At 41.2% G+C, this 22048-nt stretch overlaps 2 protein-coding genes across 2 annotated transcripts; one reads left to right on the top strand and one right to left on the bottom strand.

Annotated features, from left to right (window-relative positions):
• Positions 1–238: 238 nt before the first annotated feature.
• rhoq (ras homolog family member Q) lies at positions 239–18676 on the top strand. The gene is made up of 5 exons (XM_020096104.2): positions 239–901; positions 1310–1368; positions 10468–10632; positions 13018–13113; positions 15955–18676. The coding sequence occupies exons 1-5, from the start codon at positions 760–762 to the stop codon at positions 16114–16116; spliced, it is 624 nt and encodes a 207-aa protein (XP_019951663.1). The 5' UTR covers positions 239–759; the 3' UTR covers positions 16117–18676.
• Positions 18677–19140: 464 nt separating this feature from the next.
• On the bottom strand, positions 19141–21618 carry LOC109631189 (GTP cyclohydrolase 1-like). The gene is made up of 6 exons (XM_020089803.2): positions 21270–21618; positions 20915–21024; positions 20768–20823; positions 20634–20665; positions 20453–20537; positions 19141–19933 (listed from the first exon to the last, which is right to left on the bottom strand). Exons 1-6 carry the CDS (start codon positions 21538–21540, stop codon positions 19804–19806), a joined length of 684 nt encoding a protein of 227 aa, XP_019945362.1. The 5' UTR covers positions 21541–21618; the 3' UTR covers positions 19141–19803.
• Positions 21619–22048: the final 430 nt, after the last annotated feature.

Raw genomic sequence — 22048 nt, 5'->3', positions numbered from 1 at the left:
AGGATATTCCTGTATGGATTTATTACAACTTCAGATTACATCAGTATATCAGCCCTGTGTTGTGCCCTATTCACTGGTAAATGCATTGGTTTATACTTATATATAAAGAATATGATTGTATCTCCTCTGCTATCACACTGTGTCTTAATGTGAGTTTATATGAGTTGATAGAGGGACTAACATAATTCTTATGTGTGTCTATCATCTTTCTCGCATCAGTGATGTAATTTCAGTCCTTGGTCCAGAACGTCCCCACCAGGCGGGGTGTACTTTATCCAGAGCCCCTTGGTTTCAAACCCAAGCTCCGCCTCTCCACCAAGTGCACCCACCTTGTCCTCCAGCAGCAGCAGCAGCACGGTGCGCCAGAGAGAGAGAGCGCACAGGCGCGGGGGACGCACCGGGGAGCAGGCACGACGCGCAGATAGCGCCACTTGTCCCTTGTTTCGTGGGAACCCTATCGACACCTTCCTACGACCGAGGGCTCCCCCGGCTCGCTTCGCCAGCCGTGAAAAAGAGGGAACTCCTGCACGGCGAATTTCTGGGAGTACCGCGGGGAGGAGGAGGTGGGGAGAAGGATGCGGTTCCAGCGCGACTCCGAGCGCCGCGCAGTCCACCTCCGGAGCTGGTGATGCCCGCCCGCCGCGCCGGGATCACCGCCCAGCAGCAGCAGCAGCAACAGCAGCAGGAGGAAGAGGAGGTCGGGACAACAGGGCGTAGGGGGCCGGGGATGATGATGGTGGTGGTAAGGTCGGGATCATCATGGCAAACGGAACCGGCACTATCATGTTGAAATGCGTCGTGGTGGGAGACGGTGCTGTGGGCAAAACGTGTCTTCTGATGAGCTATGCCAATGACGCCTTTCCAGAGGAGTATGTCCCCACAGTGTTTGATCATTATGCAGGTATGAATTCATTTCTTCTCTGATCCTCCTTGTACAATAATAATAATAATAATGATGATGATGATGATGATGGTGATTATAACACCGTGATGTGCTGAGCTGCTGTTGTCTAATGATTTCCTCTGGAGTCATTCTCATCAGAGGATTCATAAACAAAATGCCTGAGTGTCTTACTCCAACTGCATTGGCTTGCATCTGTTGCTATAATCAAAACCACTTGTTTGCCTTCTTCACAGCAGAGAGAGGGAGGGAGGGAGAGAGAGAGAGGGGTTGGGGGACCCTGATCCACCCCCTCTCCTCTCTCTCTCCCTCTCTTCGTCTTCTCTTTCCTTCCCTGTTCACCCCCACCCCAACCTCACCCCTTCTCATTCCTCCTCTCAACTGCTCTTTGTCATTTCTCTCCTGCAGTGAGCGTCAACGTCGGTGGAAAACAGTACTTGCTGGGACTGTATGACACAGCCGGTCAGGTACAGTTTATTTTCTACTCTGGCCGGGTGCCAAGCATGTCAAGGACACGCACCACACATGCACGCACATGCCCGCACACACACTCCGTATCCCACTCTATCTCTATCCCGGCCTCCCCATGTGCTCCTGGGACCAGTAACTACCCAACACGCCCACAGGCTTCACATTCAGGCCAGACGCTAAGCTGCAACAGGTGATGGTTTGTGACTTTGCTGCTACGGTCTGGTGTGCCATGGACAGTTATGGTAGTGGAGGGGTTTCAATAGTTCTATTATGTGGAGAACAGGGCTCCTATGTCCAGTAGTGATGTCACAGGTTTGTTAACAGGGCCGGCTAATGCCTGGGCTTTTACTTTACAATGTGCCATTCAGCGGGCAAGAGTTAAAACTGCATATGCACTGTGCTACACTCACACAATAGTGCTTCCACTCAGCAGATGAGCCCTTGCATACATGTACACACACACACGTGTTTGTGCATCTATCTTAGTGAGGAAACTCATTGACATAATGCATTGCCTAGCCCGTAACCTAAACCTAACTGTAACACTAACCCTAAAACCAAGTGTTAACCCTGAAACAGCCCATTAAAGTTGGGTCAAAAAGTTGACAGTAGAGAAAGTGCACTTATATAAACTGTAGGAATGATTAATGTGAAGAGCTTTGCGTGGTCACAAACAGAAGTTGTCCTTGAATTGAACAGTTCAAATCCAGTGAGTAGCCTGGAATGGTAAAAATGACAGTGGTAATCTGCCAAGGTGAAATCAAAAGTCACCAAAAACTCACAAATTATGCAAATTTGAAAGAACCAGGCCTGTTCAGGGATTAAGAATTAAATTCAAGCTTTTCTGCACTAGTGGAATTAAATGAAGCCTTGAAAGTTAAAGCAACAATTCCTGCATGTGTCGATGACTTGCAAACCCCCGGTGTTAGATTAAACTGTGTTACTGCACTCTCTGATGTATTGTTAGCCAGAAAAACAGGAAGTAGAACTTTGGTTTCTTTTTCTATGATGAGAAAAAGGCAGTGGAAGACGCATGGTTGGTCAAAGCTTCGTCCTACAGTCGCAAAATGACCCAAAACATAAGACAAATAGTCAGAGGCTCCACATGATGAAGGGAAGCTCAGCTGGTTTGGGGTGAACTGGACTGAAGGTCAAAGAAAGCAAAAAACAAGTGCAGCACATTTATGGGAACTTGTGTAACAGTGTTGGGACAAACTTTCTGGACAGTGTTCCATTCTAATTGAGAGAAGGTCACAAGTGTTTGGCTGCTGAATGACTGAAACATTTTGATTCACTTTAGACTTGAAGATTCCATCACAAAATGTAAATGTCAAGTGGAAAATGAAAATGTTCCAAAGCTTTGTAAAGTTTTTAAATTTTTTAACGTCATTTTTAAGCAAAAATTGCAAAATTGACGACTTTCAGGTTTTCAAATGGGAGTATTTGCTGATTTTCATGATCATACGTGATAGAATATCTTTAAGTCTAGGACTTTAAGTTGCAGGTTTAAGGAGCCCTATATTAGATGTAACTTGTAATCATTAATTCACAACTTTCAGAGGTACATTAGTCTGCATGCCCATATCAGGTGTCTTCTGAAAAGAAGATTTTCCTGTATTTCAACCTGAAACATGAACATTAAAGGCACTTTGTGGAGTTTTGGCCACTTGTACTGCTGTGTAGTGCTGATTTCGCTGATTGACATTTGAAAGCAGTAACATGCAAAAAGAGAGAAGACTACAAGCTAGCAAAGAGCTGGATGTAAACATTGCACAACTCAAAATATTTTTAAAAATCAACTTTCCCAAAAATGTATGAGGAAGGAAATGGATTCAGCACATTTTATTTACCTCATGATGCAAAAGTGTGTTTTGACGAGAAACGCTGTAATGTAATTATGACTTTTATTTGTTTACACCTTTACGTTTGGACTCCTCTATACTGCACCCGTTCTCAGCCTCGAGACCATCAACCTTTCCAGCAACCTCCATGTTGAATAGTTAACACTTTCCTCAGGACCAGGTTTAACTGTGTGAAGTCAGAATGAGTCACAATCTGAAATGTTAGCAGCTGCTCGGAAAAGAAAGCCGAGCACTGGAAGGTCAACTGGGGAATATTCAGCCGTTTGTCTCGTCTGTTCATTTATGAAGCCTGAATGCACAAAGTCCATGAATAGCAAATCACTGTTATCCTCCGTCTTTCCCAGCCACGCAGCTACCTGTGGCAGAAAACAGATGGTAGAAGTGTTACTACTCGTTTGTAAAAAAAAGGAAGGAGGAACACAACCTTATTGTCTATTCTGGTGTGTTTGATACCGTGTGTGTGTGTGTGTCAGAGCATGGTTTGTTTTTAGCTGATTCAGAACGGCTCTGAAATGGAGAAGTTCTCCCAGATGTCTTCTGCGGGTGCTGCCGGCCGCTGAGGGTAGAGTTACTGCTCTTGAAAATGCAGCCCCTCCACCCTCCGCCTCCAACTCGGCTGACCTCTTTATGTGGAGCACAAGGCCAGCTGGTAATGTTTATAGCTGCAGCATCTGATCAAAGACCTGGCGCCCCAAAGAGAGAGGGGGGAGAGAGTGAGAGAGAGTGAGAGGAAGACAGAAAGAGGAAGAGAGGGAGAGACAGATGGGGGGGGGCATTGCTCAGAAACTGGATAAAGTCAGACGTCTTACTTTCATTTTACTATCTCTTTCGCTTTCCTTAATTTAAATATCTCCCTGCACCATCTCCCACAGTGCTTTGCTGCTCCACAAGAACGTTAGCAGCTTTACAGATACTCGCTGCCGTCATGCTCTCATCGGATGCTCCTTCATGCCGTCACGCCGGTGTTACATGTCAGGCCACATAATCACGACTCTGCATTTAGCCAGCTTTGTCTGCCGCAGTTACGGCCTCCCCCCGCCTGCTATTGTCTGTACGCTGCCACGTCGCTCCGCCAGCCGCTGCCTATTAAATTATTCCATATGGAAGGTCTGCAAAGTCTGTTTGGCTGAATCTGATGAAGGAACAGAGGGGAAAGTCTTTACTTATTCATCCATTCTCCTGCTGCTGCTGCTCCTGCTGCACTCAAGGAAATCCAGCGCGGCTGCCTGAGGAGGTGCAGGAGGAAACAGGAAGTGGATGCTCAGATCTGTTGTAGCCATGGAAACACTTTAAGTACAGACTCTCTGTAGCCGGACTGTTCTTCATTTCCTCGGCCCCTCAAATTCTCTCACTCGACCGTCACACTCTCCCTTCTGTGTTTGGTACAGAATCTCTCAGCACCCCTCAGATGTCCCAGTGGGCATGAGAGGGTGGGCAGGTGGATTTAGGGGTGAGGGTTGGAAGGTGGAGACTGGAAATGGGTTTACTCAGCTGGCAGCATGTCACCACTCTGCTACTCAGACACAGAGGAACAGGAACACTTTCAACAGGCCTCAGCTCACACGTTCAACATAACACTTTACACTTCAGAGCAGCCCTCAGTCCGTTTGTTTGGTAGTAGGAACCATTTCAGTACTGCAAGTGAGTATTTTACTCATGTAATGAGTTAATGAGTGTTTCAGTTAATTGATTCATCTTTTTGTGTAAAAATGTTCAGAACAGTGAAAAAATGTCACTCTCTTTGAGACCAAGGCCAAGTGGCCAATTGCCCCATTGCTCAGGGGTCCACTGGCCCCAGGGATATTTTGTGGCACTTAGTTAGACAAAAGACAAGATAAACTCTTATAGAGGCTTCTGCCCTTTTTTTTAAAACCATTTCTTGTAAAAAGTCTCTGTGTGAAAACTTGAATACCATTATTATTTAATTTAACATTGTGGTTATATGGTTTATATTTCTAAATTATTAAGGATGCTTGGAGAACACATTCTGTATTCCCACCAACCTCCACTCAAATATGTTATGGGTTTCATTAATATTTGTTCTTTAGTTTTTACATTTAGCCGATAAAAAACACACACACACACACACACACACACACACACACACACACACACACACATATATATATACTAGTGGGTACTAGTTTTTCACAGACGTTGCTCAAACTGGAGTATTTGGAGAAAGGACGTATGTGTGTAAGACAATCAGAAGAAACACTGACTCACTGATTTCACAGAGCTCTGCGGCACAGAGGATTATGATGATTCAGGCTTCAGCTACACAGACTATACTTGTTAGTGGGATCAGTTAATTGTGGTTTTTAGTCTTGTCATGAGGAAATGAAATACAGCACATCGCAGCCTCATCATTTGACAACATGTGGTCTGAGCTGAAGCTGAAATAAGTCCAAACGACATAATCAGGGACTGTTGGCACATTTTATGATGAATAATCGAAGCTTTGCAGGTAAAATGAGTGAAATTATTCTTTTAAATATTTCTCAAAATGCTTTAATTAATTCATCATTGAAAATTTGGAAACGTCTAGATCCTCTCTTTATTTCTGTAATGTGTATGCCACTGCCATTAAAGGCAATGTTAAACTTTTTGATTTTTGAATAGAGCATGACTGGATGTAACTAAGGCACGAATAATTGCACTGTATCTGTGCAGGTGCTGTCATTAATGATTATCAATTACCATTAATGAGCCTGTAAAGAAGAAACAAGCATGCATAGATATTTTCACTCCTGTGGTTAAATGCAGTTTCGCAAAATTCAGATATTAGATCAGTGACAGACCTTTGAGATATGAAGCGTCTATTTCTGAGCCTGCGTTCCCAACGGCGGCCATGTTACAGACGGTGTCTCTGACTCTGTTGACATAGCCAGTTTATAGAGCCCTGAGGACGAGATAGGGGAAGAAAAGGAGAGAGAGAAAGAGATAGAAGAAAGAGAGAGATGGGGGGGGTGATGGAGTCAGGAATGACTCACTGATATTATAGCACTCATATGTCACTGAGTCAACACAGTCACACAGTGGAGCGCACACAGTGTCCAAATGAAGACGCTGAGTCTTACCCTGCATGATGTAAATGTATGTAGAGAGGTTAGTGTTTAGGATTCCAGCAAACACACACTACACCGTCTCTCATTTCATTTAGTCTCTGTCAGTCCTTTCTTCACTGGCCAAAATATTTACTCTACACTCCTGACTGCCTTGGAGAGACTGTTATGCAATGTGTCAGTGATGTGCACACAAACTGTTGAATAGCAGGCCGTGCTTCTGGTGCAAACTTTCATCCCAAGCACTGAAACAGCAAGAGTGCAAACATTTGTGGGGTGCTAATCAAATTTAAGACTGGAGCTACGTAGGAGGATAAACTCAGTCTGTGCCTCAGTGAATCCACTCTGTGTGGCTGACGGGCTTACTGTCTATGGTAATGTGTCAGGGGTGCACTGAGAAAACAGTGTGAGAGGCAGAGAGGCCTGTTTACAGTAAACTGCTGAGTGGCTTACACTGTGTTCCTTTATGTCTGGGGCTCATTGGGGAATCAGAGGATTCACTTGTGCAAGCAAAGGTCATGAATTCAGACACATTAACACACAGAGGAGTTGATCCATGTGACAGATAATAATTTTATATATATATATTCATAGGAAGTCACATTGTGTTTGTAAATGCATGGTGTGATACATACATGCTCTTCCAAAGAAATTGAAATACATTATTACATTACATATAATTTAGCTGATGCTTTTATCCAAAGCGACTTCCAATAAGTGTATTCAACCATGAGGGTACAAACCCAGTACAACACGAATCATGTAAGTACAATTAGTCAAACTACTAGTGCTACATGTAGGTGCAATATATAAGTAACTAAAGTTAAGAATTGTTGACGATAGTTGTTAGACATCTTCTCAACCAAGGTGTAGTCGGAAGAGATGTGTCTTTAGTCTGCGGAGGAAGATGTGTAGACTTTCTGCTCTCCTGATGTCAGTGGGGAGATCGTTTCACGATTTGAGAGCCAGGACAGCAAACAGTTGTGATTTTGTTGAGTGGTTTGCTCGCAGCGAGGGAGCAGCAAGACGATTGGCAGATGCAGAGCAGAGTGGACGGGCTGGGGTGTAAGGTTTATGTGTCCTGGATGTACACTGGGCACTGATCCGTTCACAGCATGGTAGGCAAGTACTAGTGTTTTGAAACAGATGAGAGCCACTGGTAACCAGTGAAGGGAGCGGAGTAGTGTGAGTGAACTAAGGTGGGTTGAAGACCAGTTGAGCTGCTGCATTCTGGGTGAGCTGCAGAGGTTGGATGGCATTAGCAGGTAGACCAGCCAGGGGGGAGTTGCAGTAGTATAGGTGTGAGCCTGGACTACAAAATGTAATGAGAAAAAGTGCATTCGTATTTGACAGGGGTGGTCAGTATTATGTTATACTGAGAAGAGAATGATGTTTGAGCAGGACAAATGTGAACTGCAGCTCTACTGCAATTCGTTATTGCAAAGACTGGTCCCAATGAAGCAAAACTTCCTTTTTGAGCTCCTGGTTACGGTTGTGGTTGTGGTTAGGTCAGGGTCTGGGTTAGGCATGAACAGGTGATGGTTATGCTTGGAGATAAGGTTTCTTTTAGGCTGTCCACAATGAATGATGGTCAATAAAAAGTCCTAATAAGAATAGTTGTTCAAACCTGTGTTTGTGTCTATATATATATATATATGTATATATAGTTTTTCCATACACTAACCCCGCTCCAATTCATTACTGTGACGCAAATGTAGAATGTGATCGATGAATATCAGCTGCTGAGCTGAATCACACAGACAATCTGCCATCTTTGCTCTGTGATGCAACACGACTCTGTGGTTTCACTGCAGCTTCATAATCCTAATGATGGATCTTATATTATAAGCAGAGGTCCTCTTTAATTCAGATGAGGCAGCTACAGTATGTAACACTGTTGGCAACCAGAGTACATACAATTTGCAGCATTGGCTACGATTACCTATACTCTCTGAAATTATAAATGAAAATATAATAGAAGTGCAGTGGAGGCTGAGATATTTTGACTTTATTCCCTGTTATGGGTGAGTCCCACATTTCTTACAGTCATGTCTCAAGTTAAATCCATGACATCATATTGTACATGGTATATTGTATGGCAAAATCGGAATCGGCTCACTTCAAACTAGAGATGAAACAATGTGAAAAATGTATCATGATTATAAATTATAAATTATCTATCAATATTATCACGGCATGATGTGCTTAAAATGTTCATGTTTATATATATATATAGATATAGCACCAACACTATACCAAATGTGAAACTTTAACAATGGTGAAAAGGTCAAATAAATGTGAATATTAAAGACACAATGTTGATGAACAAAGTATGTCGACAGCACTAGCTGCTCATGCTGTTAAAGTGCAAACCAAATTACCACAGTAATCATGGAATATGGAAATCCTCTCAGCTTGTTTGAAGCATCAGACGGTTTTTAATTCTGATTCTGCATTATCACATCAGGAAGTAGAGATAAGCTGTTTTCAGACATGAACTCTGCAGAATTTCTGCACAATTGGGGGTAGACCTTCCCTGGAGTTTGCCTTTCACGCATGAAGAAATCGGCAGGAGATTCTCTGACACTTACAACGGCACAGAAATCTCCAGAGTGTTCAGGTGAGGGGTGGTGCAGCAGGCAGAGGCAGGAGGTAACATATTAATACTGATCACATGTGATCGCAAGTTCTCTTTAAGGCACATCAACACTGGTGTTGGTCCTTATCACCAAGAGCTCTCTTTACATCTTTTTTTTTTATCCTTAGGCATTTGTATGCATTTTGTTCTTTTCAGTTATGTGTATGTCGCGTATTCGAAACACCATTAACACGCACGAGCACTAGGTTTCTCACTCTGGCTCTTTAGGACATTCCTCTGAGTTTTTCCAAGGGAGCTGGCTGAAGAAGCTCTGGTGAAAGTCTGTCTGTCTCTCACTCTGACATTTTGCGTACTCACATGCAGACCCTCCGGAGATTAGTTGTTCAGTACATGCCTGAAAGCAGCTGTAGTGCATGAGGCCGCTCCGGACGCTGTGGAATACTTCACTCATTTGGAACTAAGAGGATGAGCAACTCATACATTTTTTAGCCACATCATCCACTTGACCCACTCCAGTGAGGTGTACTTGAGTCATCTCCGATACAAGCACAGGCGTGAAGATTGGTGCTGTGCAATGAGAAGGTGACACCTTTACTTGGTTGATCCTCTGTTGTTTGCAGAATCTTCTGACTATTTGACTTGAATCATTTCTGTGAGAAGGCCTCTGTGGGTATAGCAGTGTGATGACGTGTGTGTTTGGCTGAAGGCATCAGAGTGAAACACTGCCATGCCAGCTCTGAGCTGTCCAATTACAAGCATCTCTGGCACAGTGGGACGTTGTATCCACTTTGCTTTGTTTTCAGGGATGTGGACGATAAATATCCAAGACATGAGAGTGAGATTGATTCTCGTGGTCCGGGTAAGTCCGCCTGAGTCATGTCTGATTACTTGAGATTCATGGATTCCTATGTCTCCCAGCTTGCAGCAGAAAACTATGTCACCATCAGATGAAGAAGTGAGACGGGTCATGAATATTCATATGTGTGCGAGTTGGAGACTCTGTCAGAAGGGTTTATCTTTGGCGGGGACAAGGCCGCGCTTGATCTGACGCACAAAGGGCAGTCTCGAAACTGTGAACTATCCATTTACGCCACACAAATATCAGAGATGGCAGTGTGTCGCCAGAGTCTTGTGGCGATGCCTTGTACTCAGCTCGCCTCAGTGGACTGCAGATGTAAGAAAAAAATTCTTTTCGTTAGGAATGGAGCGCTAGTATGAAGGTCATCTTCACATTCTTCCTCTTCATAACCCTTTTCCAAGGGCGGTTTGTTTATGTGTAATATTACAGTAGTCCAGGTCATTTGCATTAAACAACCAAAGAGCTACCTAAGTGCACACAGTGTAAAGTTAGCTCTTTCAGCTCCTCTGAGGAGGAACAGCCTGGCTGCGTTTGGAGCTCATTTTCTTTAATACGCTTTAATAATTCATGAATAATAATTTCTCAGATGTTAACAAAAGGAAATGAATTATATCTTCTCATTGGCTCTTTTGTCCCCCCCCCCCTCCATCCTGACCTCTCATCCTCTCTCTGCTGTCAGTGTTAACCATTAGTGTCCTGTTTCCCTGCAGGAGGACTACGACCGCCTCAGGCCGCTGTCCTACCCGATGACCGATGTCTTCCTCATCTGCTTCTCTGTGGTTAACCCTGCCAGTTTCCAGAATGTGCGAGAGGAATGGGTGCCCGAGCTGCAGGAGTATGCACCCAGTGTCCCCTACCTGCTCATTGGCACCCAGGTTAGTCCCTGACACACAGTTAGCAACACAGGTCCTCAAATTGCTGCTGGTATGTGAGCATCAATGTATGTATTGGTACGTGGGAGCATGTTTACATTAGCGTCCGAAAACAATTTAGTTTGAAGTTGAACTGATGAAATAGCCATCAACATTCCATCCATTTGCATGTTGTGTGTATGTTGTACTGAATTTTTGTATCTCTACAATTTATAAGTGGTTTTATTACTGTCATTGTCCCAAACTACAGTACTACTGCTACTGCTGATGATGGTACTACTATTGATAATCCGTGTATTGGCAAGTTGATATTCAAAAGGCATTGATTGATTGTTGGCTTATTTGGGAACAAACTGTGACACTGATGCACATCTCCAAATTGTTATGGCTCATGCATTGGTGAACAGCCTGTTATAACATCCAACAGATGCGGATGCAACATTAGCTTTATTTTAAAGTCATGTTTCTGGCCACCTGGAGGGTATAAGTCTAATATTCCCTCTTCTTCCACTCACAGTCCAGCAACTCCTGAGGGAAACATCTGACTCTTTAGATGCTAAATGTTCCACCAAGCTCACCGGCTGGTTGCAGACCTTGTGTGTTGTTTTGGGTTGAGCAGGAATAGTGTACAGTGGGTTCGTCGGAGTTTTATGTTGAAAATAACTTCCTGCAGCTGCTACTTGTTTGAGCAGAGCTGTGAGACTGAATCCAATGAGCAGATGTGCCGTAAACTCAAAGCAATTACCTGAGAGGTGATAAAATGCTCCAGACCTGAGGGGAACTGTAGAGGTAGGCAGCAATTTCCTGGTTGCAAATTTCCTGATCACTTTTTATGATTTCAAATTTAAAAATGTGAATCATTCTCTCATTGTGCAATTAAGAAAGAGCAACAAATCAGATTTGCCTCTTAGCCATGGCGAGGAAGAGTTGATTTACTAAAGTAAATTGTTTTTAATAAACAACAGGGTTTGGACATATGGTAATAAATATGTAGTCACAATACAAATTTGAATTAATTGATTATCACAGTAAAGGTCAAATCAGACATGCCTTCTCTATGCATGAGCATCATATCAATATCAGAGCCCAACCAAGATGGATTGTCTGTTGCCGATACTGAAATTAGATCATAAAAGATTTTCGATACTGATATATTGGTTAATAAATTATTCTTAAGATGTTGTTATCAAACTCTTAAGACAAAGGAATGTAACTGAGGGTTGATATCTAAATATGCAGAACTTGTATCAAGACAAGATAAATTGATAAATTGGTCAGGCTCTATTAGAGATATATTGAAATGTTTTGAATGCTTTTCCCTTATCTTCTCTTTTTTAAACCAGCAAGTCAATCGTGCAAAAATGCTGATGGCCTAATGGTTTTCAAAGGCTGCATTATTAAACTTAGAGAGAAAGCTGATTTCTGAAGCCTTAAAAGCAACACGTCCTCTTAAAAACCAGAGCTGACTTGTGGGTGAGTTTTGTTCTGTGTTCCCTGGCAACCAAATGCCAGTGCAGGCGAGGCCCAGTGGTGGTGAGGAGGATGCAGTGGGTGTCTGATCTATCTTGTGTCAGCTGATGTTTACTGCTCTTTTATCAGCTCTGGTCATAACTCACTCACCGCTGTTCGGGGTGGATGCTGCTGTTACTTCCTAACAGTGAGCCTTGCTAACACAGATCACACCAATTAGGATACTGTTTACTGCAGGTTTCCTCCTGGTGGCACTGAGCAGATGGATGCATTCAGCACAACGGGTTATTACTGAAAGGTTGTTTGTTGCTCGGCATTGCAGGGAATAAAAGAAGAGTGAGGAACCTTGTGTGTGGTGAAATGGCTTTGCATCAGAGCAGGAAGTGTGGGCCAACGTGGTTTTGTTTCAAAATGAGAAGCAATGTCAGTTATACAGTGAAGCTCTTTGACTCAACTCATGGTTGTTTGTGTGTTTTGCAATAACTGATTTCATGTTAATACATTAGACATGGAAACAACCAGTATTTTATCATAATTCATATTAAAACTGTAGCAGTTTTGACTTTAATCCCTCATCTCATTTTATAATTTGTAGAATTGTAATTGCTTCAAATTTTGAATTTACACTGGTTTTATTTATTATGATCTTATTTGTTATTCTTTTTAATATCTATTTCAATCTCTTTCTTCGAATTATTGTTTCTCTCTCTCTTGTTTTATTAACATTTTATTTGTTTACCATCAGTTACTTTGTAATCTTTTACAATGTATGAGTGCATTGGTCTCTAAATGTAGTACATTATTATTACATTAGTATTACATTTTGTCAATCGCTTGTAATGCACTTTGAACTAAAATTGATTTGTTTGAAGGGTGCTTTATGAATAAAGTTTTGATTGATTGATTGATCTCTTTCAGATTGACCTTCGTGATGACCCCAAGACCATTGCCAAACTGAACGACATGAAGGAGAAGCCCATAGCTACTGAGCAAGGACAGAAACTGGCAAAGGAGGTTTGTACGTTTGTTTACGTAGCTAGAGAAACAGAGGAGAAGTTTCTATCTTCACTGTGAGTGTTGTAGAATTGAGGTGTCAAGTCCAGTTATTTGTTAGTTGACTTGATGCAGGAATTGTCTTTGCTGGAATGTTAGATTGTAGTTGTAGATTATTCTGCCTGGAATGGTCCGGGAATACATGCTGGGTCCACAGGGATGTCCAGCAGAGTCCAGTGTGTGATTAATGGTTCCTGTCAGAACAGAAACCATGAATATATGAGTCAACCCTTCAAAAATTACAGTCCAGTCATTGCAAGGCAAATATCCATGAAGTGTTGGAAGCACAGAAGAGGATTTGGATGGATTTAGTGTCTCATGAGGGTCTTGAGTTTTCTAAGGCCACGTGGGTCCATGTACAATAATCTGACAATTCCTAAAGTAATTAGATTAAATGCAAGTGTCATTTCATCTTATGTTGTCACCATGGAGGACACTGTCTTCTATTTAAATCTATATTAAGATTAGAAGTCCTGAAAGTGATACAAGCCCAGGTTCGTGCCTCTCATGTATTAATACCTCCACCAGGAGGTCATATTTTAAACCCCGTCTATTTGTTTGTTTGTTTGTTTGCATGTGGAATAGAGAACTGGAGTTTTTTTTCACTTTCCTCAGCATTGGGAGTTTTTCAATGTTTTTCAAAATTTTTCTAGGGAATTATATTTTTTAGATACACTTATGCTTATTCTTGATTGCTGTGAGTTGGATCTGTAAAGTAAATGTGCACTGTAGCTAGAGCCAGTTGCGCTTTAGCTTGGCTTTGCATAAAGAACAGAAACGGGGAAACTGCTAGTTTGGCTTTGTCCAAAGGACAGAAAATCCACGTACAAGCACTTCTAAAGCTCCCTGATTTTACACATCACATCTGATTTATATCTGTTTAACTTGTGCCAAAAATGTAAAAACCACTCCCAGACTATTTCTTGCCTAGGAATATAGTCCCCCTATTTCCGTCAGATGAGCTAAACTATCATGTTGTCTACGTGTCATATCTATTGAACTGCACTCTGCAGATGGGGAAAGCCTAAAATCGGATGGCTAATTACATGCATCTGCAAATCAGATTTAATTTCTTATTAATCAAATGTACTGGAAAACTGTTCCGCATTGTTAGGCCAAGACCCAGTAATCCTCTCATGAAACAATATTCAAATTCACTGGATCCAGATTTTTATTTAGATATCACCCAATTGCATATAGGCATAAATATAGGTCCCCGAAATAGACCCATGAATTATTCTCTGTGAAATCAACAAAAATGTAAAATTCCCAATCTCACAATCTGAAGAAAAAGGAAATGTTCCACCAGGTTTCCTGGAATCCATCAAATTTTTTCTGTGTAATCCTGCTGACTGACAAGTGAACAGAGAGACAAACTTAATTAACATGTTACTTACTACGAAAATAAGAACCGAAATTAAGATAAATATGGATCTAGATTGACCCCTGGTGGCTGGCTGCAGTATAGGTCATAAACTCTGCCTCCTTCATGTTAGTGGATGGGACATGGACCAAACTCAAAAATCAAGGTAGTTATCACAGAGATATTTTCCTGTAAGTTTTTCCAGTGGCTGCTTTGATGTTATGATAGGTAACAGATGTTGTTTCTCATATTGATACTCATACTGATATTTAAGGAATCTTAAACACTGGTCAGCTGTGGTTGTTTTTAAATGCCCTTTATGAATTAACTCGACTTGATATTAGAATTCATGTAAAACTATATGATTGACAGTTGAGACTAACTCAGGATTGGTCGAGCGCATGTATCAATGTGACCTCGCTACCACGGCTACATCACTTGATCACTGATGCGAAAACATGTTGGCATTCAGGACATTTTTACTTTATTTCCTGACAGAGGGAGGAAGTGAGTTCATTTATATATATAGAGTCTATGATTGAAACATTCACCAAATAACATATATTTATTTAGTCTATATAAAATGTAAAACCTGTGGTGCACTTTGAGTTTGTGGAGGTGAGGGTGCAGGGAGAGCACCTTCACCTGCAGCAGAGGATCAATCAGTGCAGGTGAGAGCTGTTCGCTGATTGACCCTCAGGTTTAAAAGGCAGCAGTTGAGCAGAGAACAGAGACACGTGGGAGAGAGTCTGAGCTGAAAATCCAGACACCAGCGGAAAAGTGCTGGACTCTTTAAGTGTTTTGTGACTTTAGTTTTGATTTAATAAAAATGCTTAAACCAGAGTGGTTTGTCTCTGGCTGCTGCGGTGAGAGCCCTGTGGCATGGTCCACTGCCGCAGTGTTGTTATGTCAGACTATTTCTTGGTAGGTACCAGTAACTACAGTTGCCTGACAACTGCTCCCAGGTTTTTGTCCGACACATACGTGACTTAAATGTCCAGTGTGTAAGATTTAGGTGAAAGGGAACTATTGGCAGATATTTAATATAGAATAATCTTCATGATGTTTTCACTAGTTCGTCTAATCTAAATTGTATGAACTGTAGTTTTCTTGACCCCAGAAAAGGTCCTTTATATTTAAATACTTTATATTTACATGGAGGGGACCCTCTCTACGGAGGCCGCCATGTTTTTTACATTAGTCCAGACTGGACAAACTAAACACCTTTTGAGTTTTTATGACAACTGAAGCTACCACAGGTTCTTTTTCATGTTTGGAAGGAGAGGGTGAGGTGAGGGGTGTTCAGCTGCAATATGCAGCTTCAACACTAGATATCACTAAATTCTACACACTGTACCTTTAAGTAACTTAAAATAGCTGCTAGTTGACCACTGCATGATAAATTGTTTTCTAACTGATGGTCTGTCCTCTGTCATCAGATCGGTGCATGTTGCTATGTGGAATGTTCAGCACTGACCCAGAAGGGCCTGAAGACGGTGTTCGACGAGGCTATCATCGCCATTCTGGCTCCCAAGAGAAAGAAGGGAACTCTGAAGAGAAGACTGGGACCTCGCTGCATCAACTGCTGTCTGATCACGTGATGCATAAACACAGAGATCATTCAGCAGCCAACCACAAACCAAACCTGGACTGAAGGCAAAAGACAGACAGAAGTAAAATGCACCGACAGCACAGTGAGACATAAGAGACGACTGAAACGGACAAAGCAAGAGCTACATTTAAGCTGCAGTGCTCTTGGCAGGCCCTAACTCTCTCTCCTGCTTTCCACCACTGGGGTTGAGGATGCAGTTTTACAACCAAAGGAGCACAAAACCCAAGTCGGTCTCTTCTTAAAGACTTTTAGCCTCTAAAGTACCTTCTTTTATAACCATTTTTAATCATTTTTCCTGTACAAAATTGTTGTATGCTGTCATACAAAAAAAACTACAAAATGGCTCTTCAGTTTTTAGTGAAAATGCTACATTTATTGAGTTCATATGATTTTTATCGTTTTGAAAGTTTGATTATTGATTTGTGAATTTGATAAGATAGAATCTGAGAGGAAAACTGCAGCTGATATAAATGAGTTGACACTGTGACGGTGCCCAGGAAATGTTTCTGGACATAAGGGCCCAGATTCTACATTTTTATCTTCCTACATGTTGGGGTCTGGCTCCAACTATATGTCATTCATGGACCTGCAATTTAAACCACTCCATATTTTGCAGTGTGTAGGGGACAGAAGTTCTGTTTTATTCAAACAACAGATGTTGGACCTAGAACTTTAATATTTTAAAGTTTAAGAGTCTTGTGTTTTTTTGCCTTATGAAAAGCCCATCATTTTATAGTGTGGCATGCCAAATCATACTGTAACATAAGACTGGGGCTGAGCGCTTCATCAGAAAATGAAAAAGGTTTATTATCCATTTCTAAAACATATATTATCCAGAGTTTATGATTCTCTCTAAACTAGAGATCATCCAGTATGTGCAAATATTATCTTTTGTTATTTTGCAATAATGTGTTATCCTTTAATCGCCTTTAAGAAATTTCAGAAGAGAGAAGAAGAGAGATCTTGTTTTAGAAATGAAACTTATTCATATCCAACATCCAAAGAATCAAATGCACACACTTTGATCAAAATCAAGTGGCTAAAATGACCCAGTACTGTAAATGGAATGCACATCATGAAGCACAGCTACGCCACTTCTCAATCTCCCAGCACAACGAAGCACATTCCTCTGCTTTTGCACAAAGTCCCTCTCCCAGTAAAAAAAAGACTGATTGAAGCACAGATGACCGCACACTGGTCCAACAGGCAAAAGTAAAGTATAGCACACAACCTCACCATCAAATCCTGCAAACTGGAAAACACATATAAATAGTTTTGAAAGGGAACAAGGAGCAGTTTCAGTCGGTAGCATCAGCTGTTTGTGAATTCAAATTTTCCTGTGGGCATTTACACATCACTAGATCTGAACAGAAACCATTGTAGTGGATACTTACATACAGAATAGTTGTCACTGAATATTTACACTATGTTTACTCTGGAGTACAAGTTGTAAATATTTCATACGGTTGACATCTGACCTGATACTTAAATATTGATTTATTTGAAATAGTCACATAAATTGAGAAGATTTTAAACCAAACTGCACAAAAACAACACAATACACCACAGAATAATCTAGATGGAGTATTTGATGAATGTATAATAGCATAAATCAAAAGTCACTAAACTGTATAAGTTTTAATCTGACGTGCCTTTTACACACCTACATTTACAGTGAATTGGACAATTTTAATAAACCCCTTGGTCACATTAGACTGTAACCTTTGGCAGCTTCATTATATCTCCCATTGTAACAGTAGCTTCATAACATTATAATATATAGTTTGTAATTTAGCCTTGCAACTGAACCTATCTAGTAATTACAAAGAACTTAACAAGAACTATCTAACAACTTAAAAAGATATATTTATGAGCAGCTGATGCAACTTAGTTTGTATAAACCATTTGAACCAATTACATTCGGAGTTATAAAGTCCCATGTCCCAATTCAGTTTTAGGAACATGTAGATTCCATAAGAATTCATTGATCTTTGGAATAAAGTCACATTCTACAACTTTTCAAACAGAAATGGAGACGATATACTGTATGACATTTTACAAGATTTAGAGAGGAGGTTAAAACATCAGTTTTATGCAACAAAGGTTTGTGGCCTACATGTTTATCACACTTGAGGTCAGGATGAAGCTTTTCTTGCAAACCACACTTCCAAACTATCAGTTCTGCTTGTGTATGTGCATTTGCTATTAGTCTTTTTTTTTTTACTTAAAAAACATATTAATTAAAGGTGCCAACTCTTGCGAAATGACTTCTGTTCATTCTCTTTTCAAAGTCAGACATGATGATTGATTAAAAGCTTTAATGTACATGGTGCTCCTCTTCTCTGTCCCAGCCTGCGATGTGTAACTGTCTCTCTGAACCGAACAGTGGATTGCAGGGTGAACGGCCCTCCCTTCCTCTCAGACAGTTTTGCTTGCTTATGTTGTGTGAAGGTCCACCCTCAGGATCCAGGACCGAAGTGCCGCAGCCACCAATGCATTCTCCCGTTGATGCTCCCCTCCTCTCAATAAATGTGTTTACTGTGTTAATACGTCGGCTCGGAGGGTTTAACTTGGACAATGGGTCAGACATCACAGGTTTGACTTGATAAGCAGGTCAACAGAATTCAGCTCAGGTGTTTTTGAGTGCACTCGTCCTCTGTGTTGATTTATGCTGTTTATCCTCTGAGCAGGTCTTAGAAGGTTTATTTTTATTTTCAGCCTTTTCAAGTTAATGACATTTTTTCAATCACTCTTTATACTGCTGCCCAGGATGTACAGGGGAGTTGTGGAGCATTAGCGCCACTTGCTGGCAGATTTGTGTTTATTCAATGTCCCTCACCTCTTTTACTTGGATACTAAAAGGAACACTTTAACACCACACAGCTATTTAAAGTAAGGTAAAATAAGATGCGTGTTTATGCCCATGGGTTTAAAACTGGGTTTAAAACCATTCACTCTGAGCCATAAACACTCAATGAAAAAAGACAAATCAAAAAACAAACTATATAGAAAGTAATAGGCAGAAAGTTATCATTTTTATTGATCTGTGTAATTTGACTGTACAGACAGATAAATATCTCAAAATGTTTTGAAAATACAATTCATCGTGATCAAACATAGCACCATATAGCACCATAGCATAGGTTCATATTGTTTCTTCAGCAAATAATAAGTATATTATTCCACATTCCAGCATAAAACAAATTAAAATTTTTCAAACTTAAATCATTGTAATAAAATCTTAATTCTAACAGTGTGAAATATGATTGAAACACCAATTACACATCACTTTAAAAGTTATTTATATGATATTCACTGCAACTAGATGTTGCACTAGCATCACAGACCCAAACAAATGTTTCACCACAGACACCTCCCCCTCCCTCCATCTTCAAGGTGTTGCCTATTCAGTCTATGGGGGTTGCAAAGACCAGTAAAAGTGGCACCTGAACACAACCAGAAACCAACTGGATCAAGTTATTCTGTGCAGAGAGGAGCCAAAGAAAAAAACAGCTAGCTGCCGTGCATAATGGTAAAACGGATTGTACATCTGTCAGTCTCTGAGCTAAGGTCAGTGAATGTAGGTTTTTAAAACTAACTGTAGCGGTGTTGCACGGTAAAACAAAATAAAAGTGGACTTATCCCCTGAGGACTTGCTCTCTGAGATCAGAAGCATTCATTTCCCCAGAGCCAGGGACAGAAACTCCTCCCGGGTCTCTGCATTTGTTTGGAATGCTCCCAGCATGACACTTGTTACAGTCTTGGCGTTCATCTTCTGCACACCTCTCATCACCATGCACATGTGACTGAAAATGAAAGAGACAGTTTAATTTAGCGTTAAATTCCAAAGCACATGATTTATACTGAAGGACTTTGTGTTGCAACACTTTTACAGGAGTGTAGGTCACTAATCTAATCTAATCCTCTCAGTGGCTATATGACATTTTGTATTGTATATAGTTTCAAACAGATTGTTCTAAAACTCAAAATTATACAGTAGTTTTAGATCTGAACTGTCAAGGGTCATTCCATTACTTATATGTCCTCATTTGGCTATTAACTCAGAATTACAGATTTTTTGCATAATCATATAATATGAATAGGAATGATTCAGTAAAACCCCCTTATATGTGTGATGAAAGTTCTGGAGGATTGTCTCCAAATGAAAACAAGTGTGGAGTGTGTTAGGCTCAAAACAGGGTTCTATTTTAACAAATGAGATGAACTACAATTAGGATCTGTCCAAATCCATTTTTACATTAGCAAAAGGTATGGACGGGGAAAATGACAAGCAGGTGTATTGGGCTGAAAGAGTTCAAACTCACGCGGCTTCAATCACCACTGCCACTCCAGCAGGCTCCAGGGCCTCATGTATAGCTGCTGCAATCTGTTTGGTTAGACGCTCCTGAACTGTGGAGAGGAAACAACACAGCTTAAGCAACACAGAAATAAAAGACATGGAAAGATCATGAAAACAAAAGTAGAGTCAGACATGATGTGTTTTACCTTGAAGCCTCCTGCTGAAGATCTCTACAACTCTGGAAATGAAGAAACCAAAGTGAATAATGTGTTTCTGTGTGTGTGTGTGAGAGAGAGAGAGAGGGAGAGAATGAGAGAGTGTGTTTTTAGTCATCACTCACCGTGCGAGCTTGCTCAGACCCACCACCTTCTTGTTTGGGAGATATGCTATGTGAGCCTGACAGAATGAAACAAAGCGCACTGTAAGAACAAAAAGAGTAAGCACGAAAATCCCCCCACTTCCCCAAGAGCCTGAAAAGCTCTGTTACCTTTCCAAAGAAGGGCACCAGGTGATGTTCACACAGAGAGAACAAATCGATGTCCCTGACAATCACCATCTCATCGTGGTTTTCATCAAAGATTGCGTCGTTCAAGATATCTGTGTGATAGAAATACTCGTTACACTTGAAATGTCTTCAATTCTTGATTAAATTCACTGAGACAAGGACTGTTCTCTTTCGCTATTAAATGTTTCTCACTTTTAATTATGGGCATGGTGTCGAGCCTTTGCGTAAAGTTGCGCATACATGTTAAACTCGCCTTAACAAGATATAATTGCAACGATTTGTTACATCGACATCTAAAATGTACACCGCTACTGAACGCTGTCCTTTGCGTACTCACCTTTGATCGTCAGCTGGTAGCCTGTCGTGAAGAACTGCATGGCTTTGGCTGCGCGTAACGGTGTGCGTAAAAGCCCCTCCCGCTCAGTGTTCTCTCCAAGCTCGCTCAGTATCGTGCAGTAAGCTTTCTCTATGCAAGACGTCTTGGTTAAAACTTCAGATTCTTTTGAGGCTTTCTCCTCTAAATCACCCTGTTTAGACTCAATGCACTTGCTCAATCTAGAGACCTTGGCCACATTTCCGTTCATCTCGGTGGCGTAGTGAAACTCCATTCTGACTGCTTGCAAGGAGAGATGCTGCAGGACACAGTTGGTTTAGACTCTGCTGTGAGTTGTAGGATCAGTGGTCAGGGGAGGGGAGTGTTGCTGGTTTTTAAAGCCGATGAGAAGCCCTCAGGCACTGTCGAAACCTTTTCAGTCAAACTATCAAGCACACGTTCCCATTGGACAGTAGCGGAGTCAGACCTTTTTCGTAGGGGTGGCCAGTGCCCACCATGGGGCGGCACAAATATGAATGTTATGGCACTGGACAGAGGTCAAAATGGGGTGTGAAGAGAAGATAAGATATTCCTTTGCTATGGAGACATTAACTGTCTTACAACAGCAAAGAGGGACTAAATACACATTCAGTGAAGACAATAAATCAGTGAAAAATACAATAAAAAGAAAGGGAACAAAAAAATTGAAATATGTACAATTGAAATTAAGTATATGCAGAGTCACATTATTGCACACTTTATGAAATTGAACTGATAGAAAATTATGATTGACTTTGTCAGAA

This window comes from Paralichthys olivaceus, chromosome 14 (genome assembly GCF_024713975.1).
Source record: "Paralichthys olivaceus isolate ysfri-2021 chromosome 14, ASM2471397v2, whole genome shotgun sequence".
Lineage (NCBI taxonomy): Eukaryota > Metazoa > Chordata > Actinopteri > Pleuronectiformes > Paralichthyidae > Paralichthys > Paralichthys olivaceus.
The sequence above is the reverse complement of the archived record's forward strand: the minus strand, read 5'-3'. Positions and strand labels throughout refer to the sequence as shown.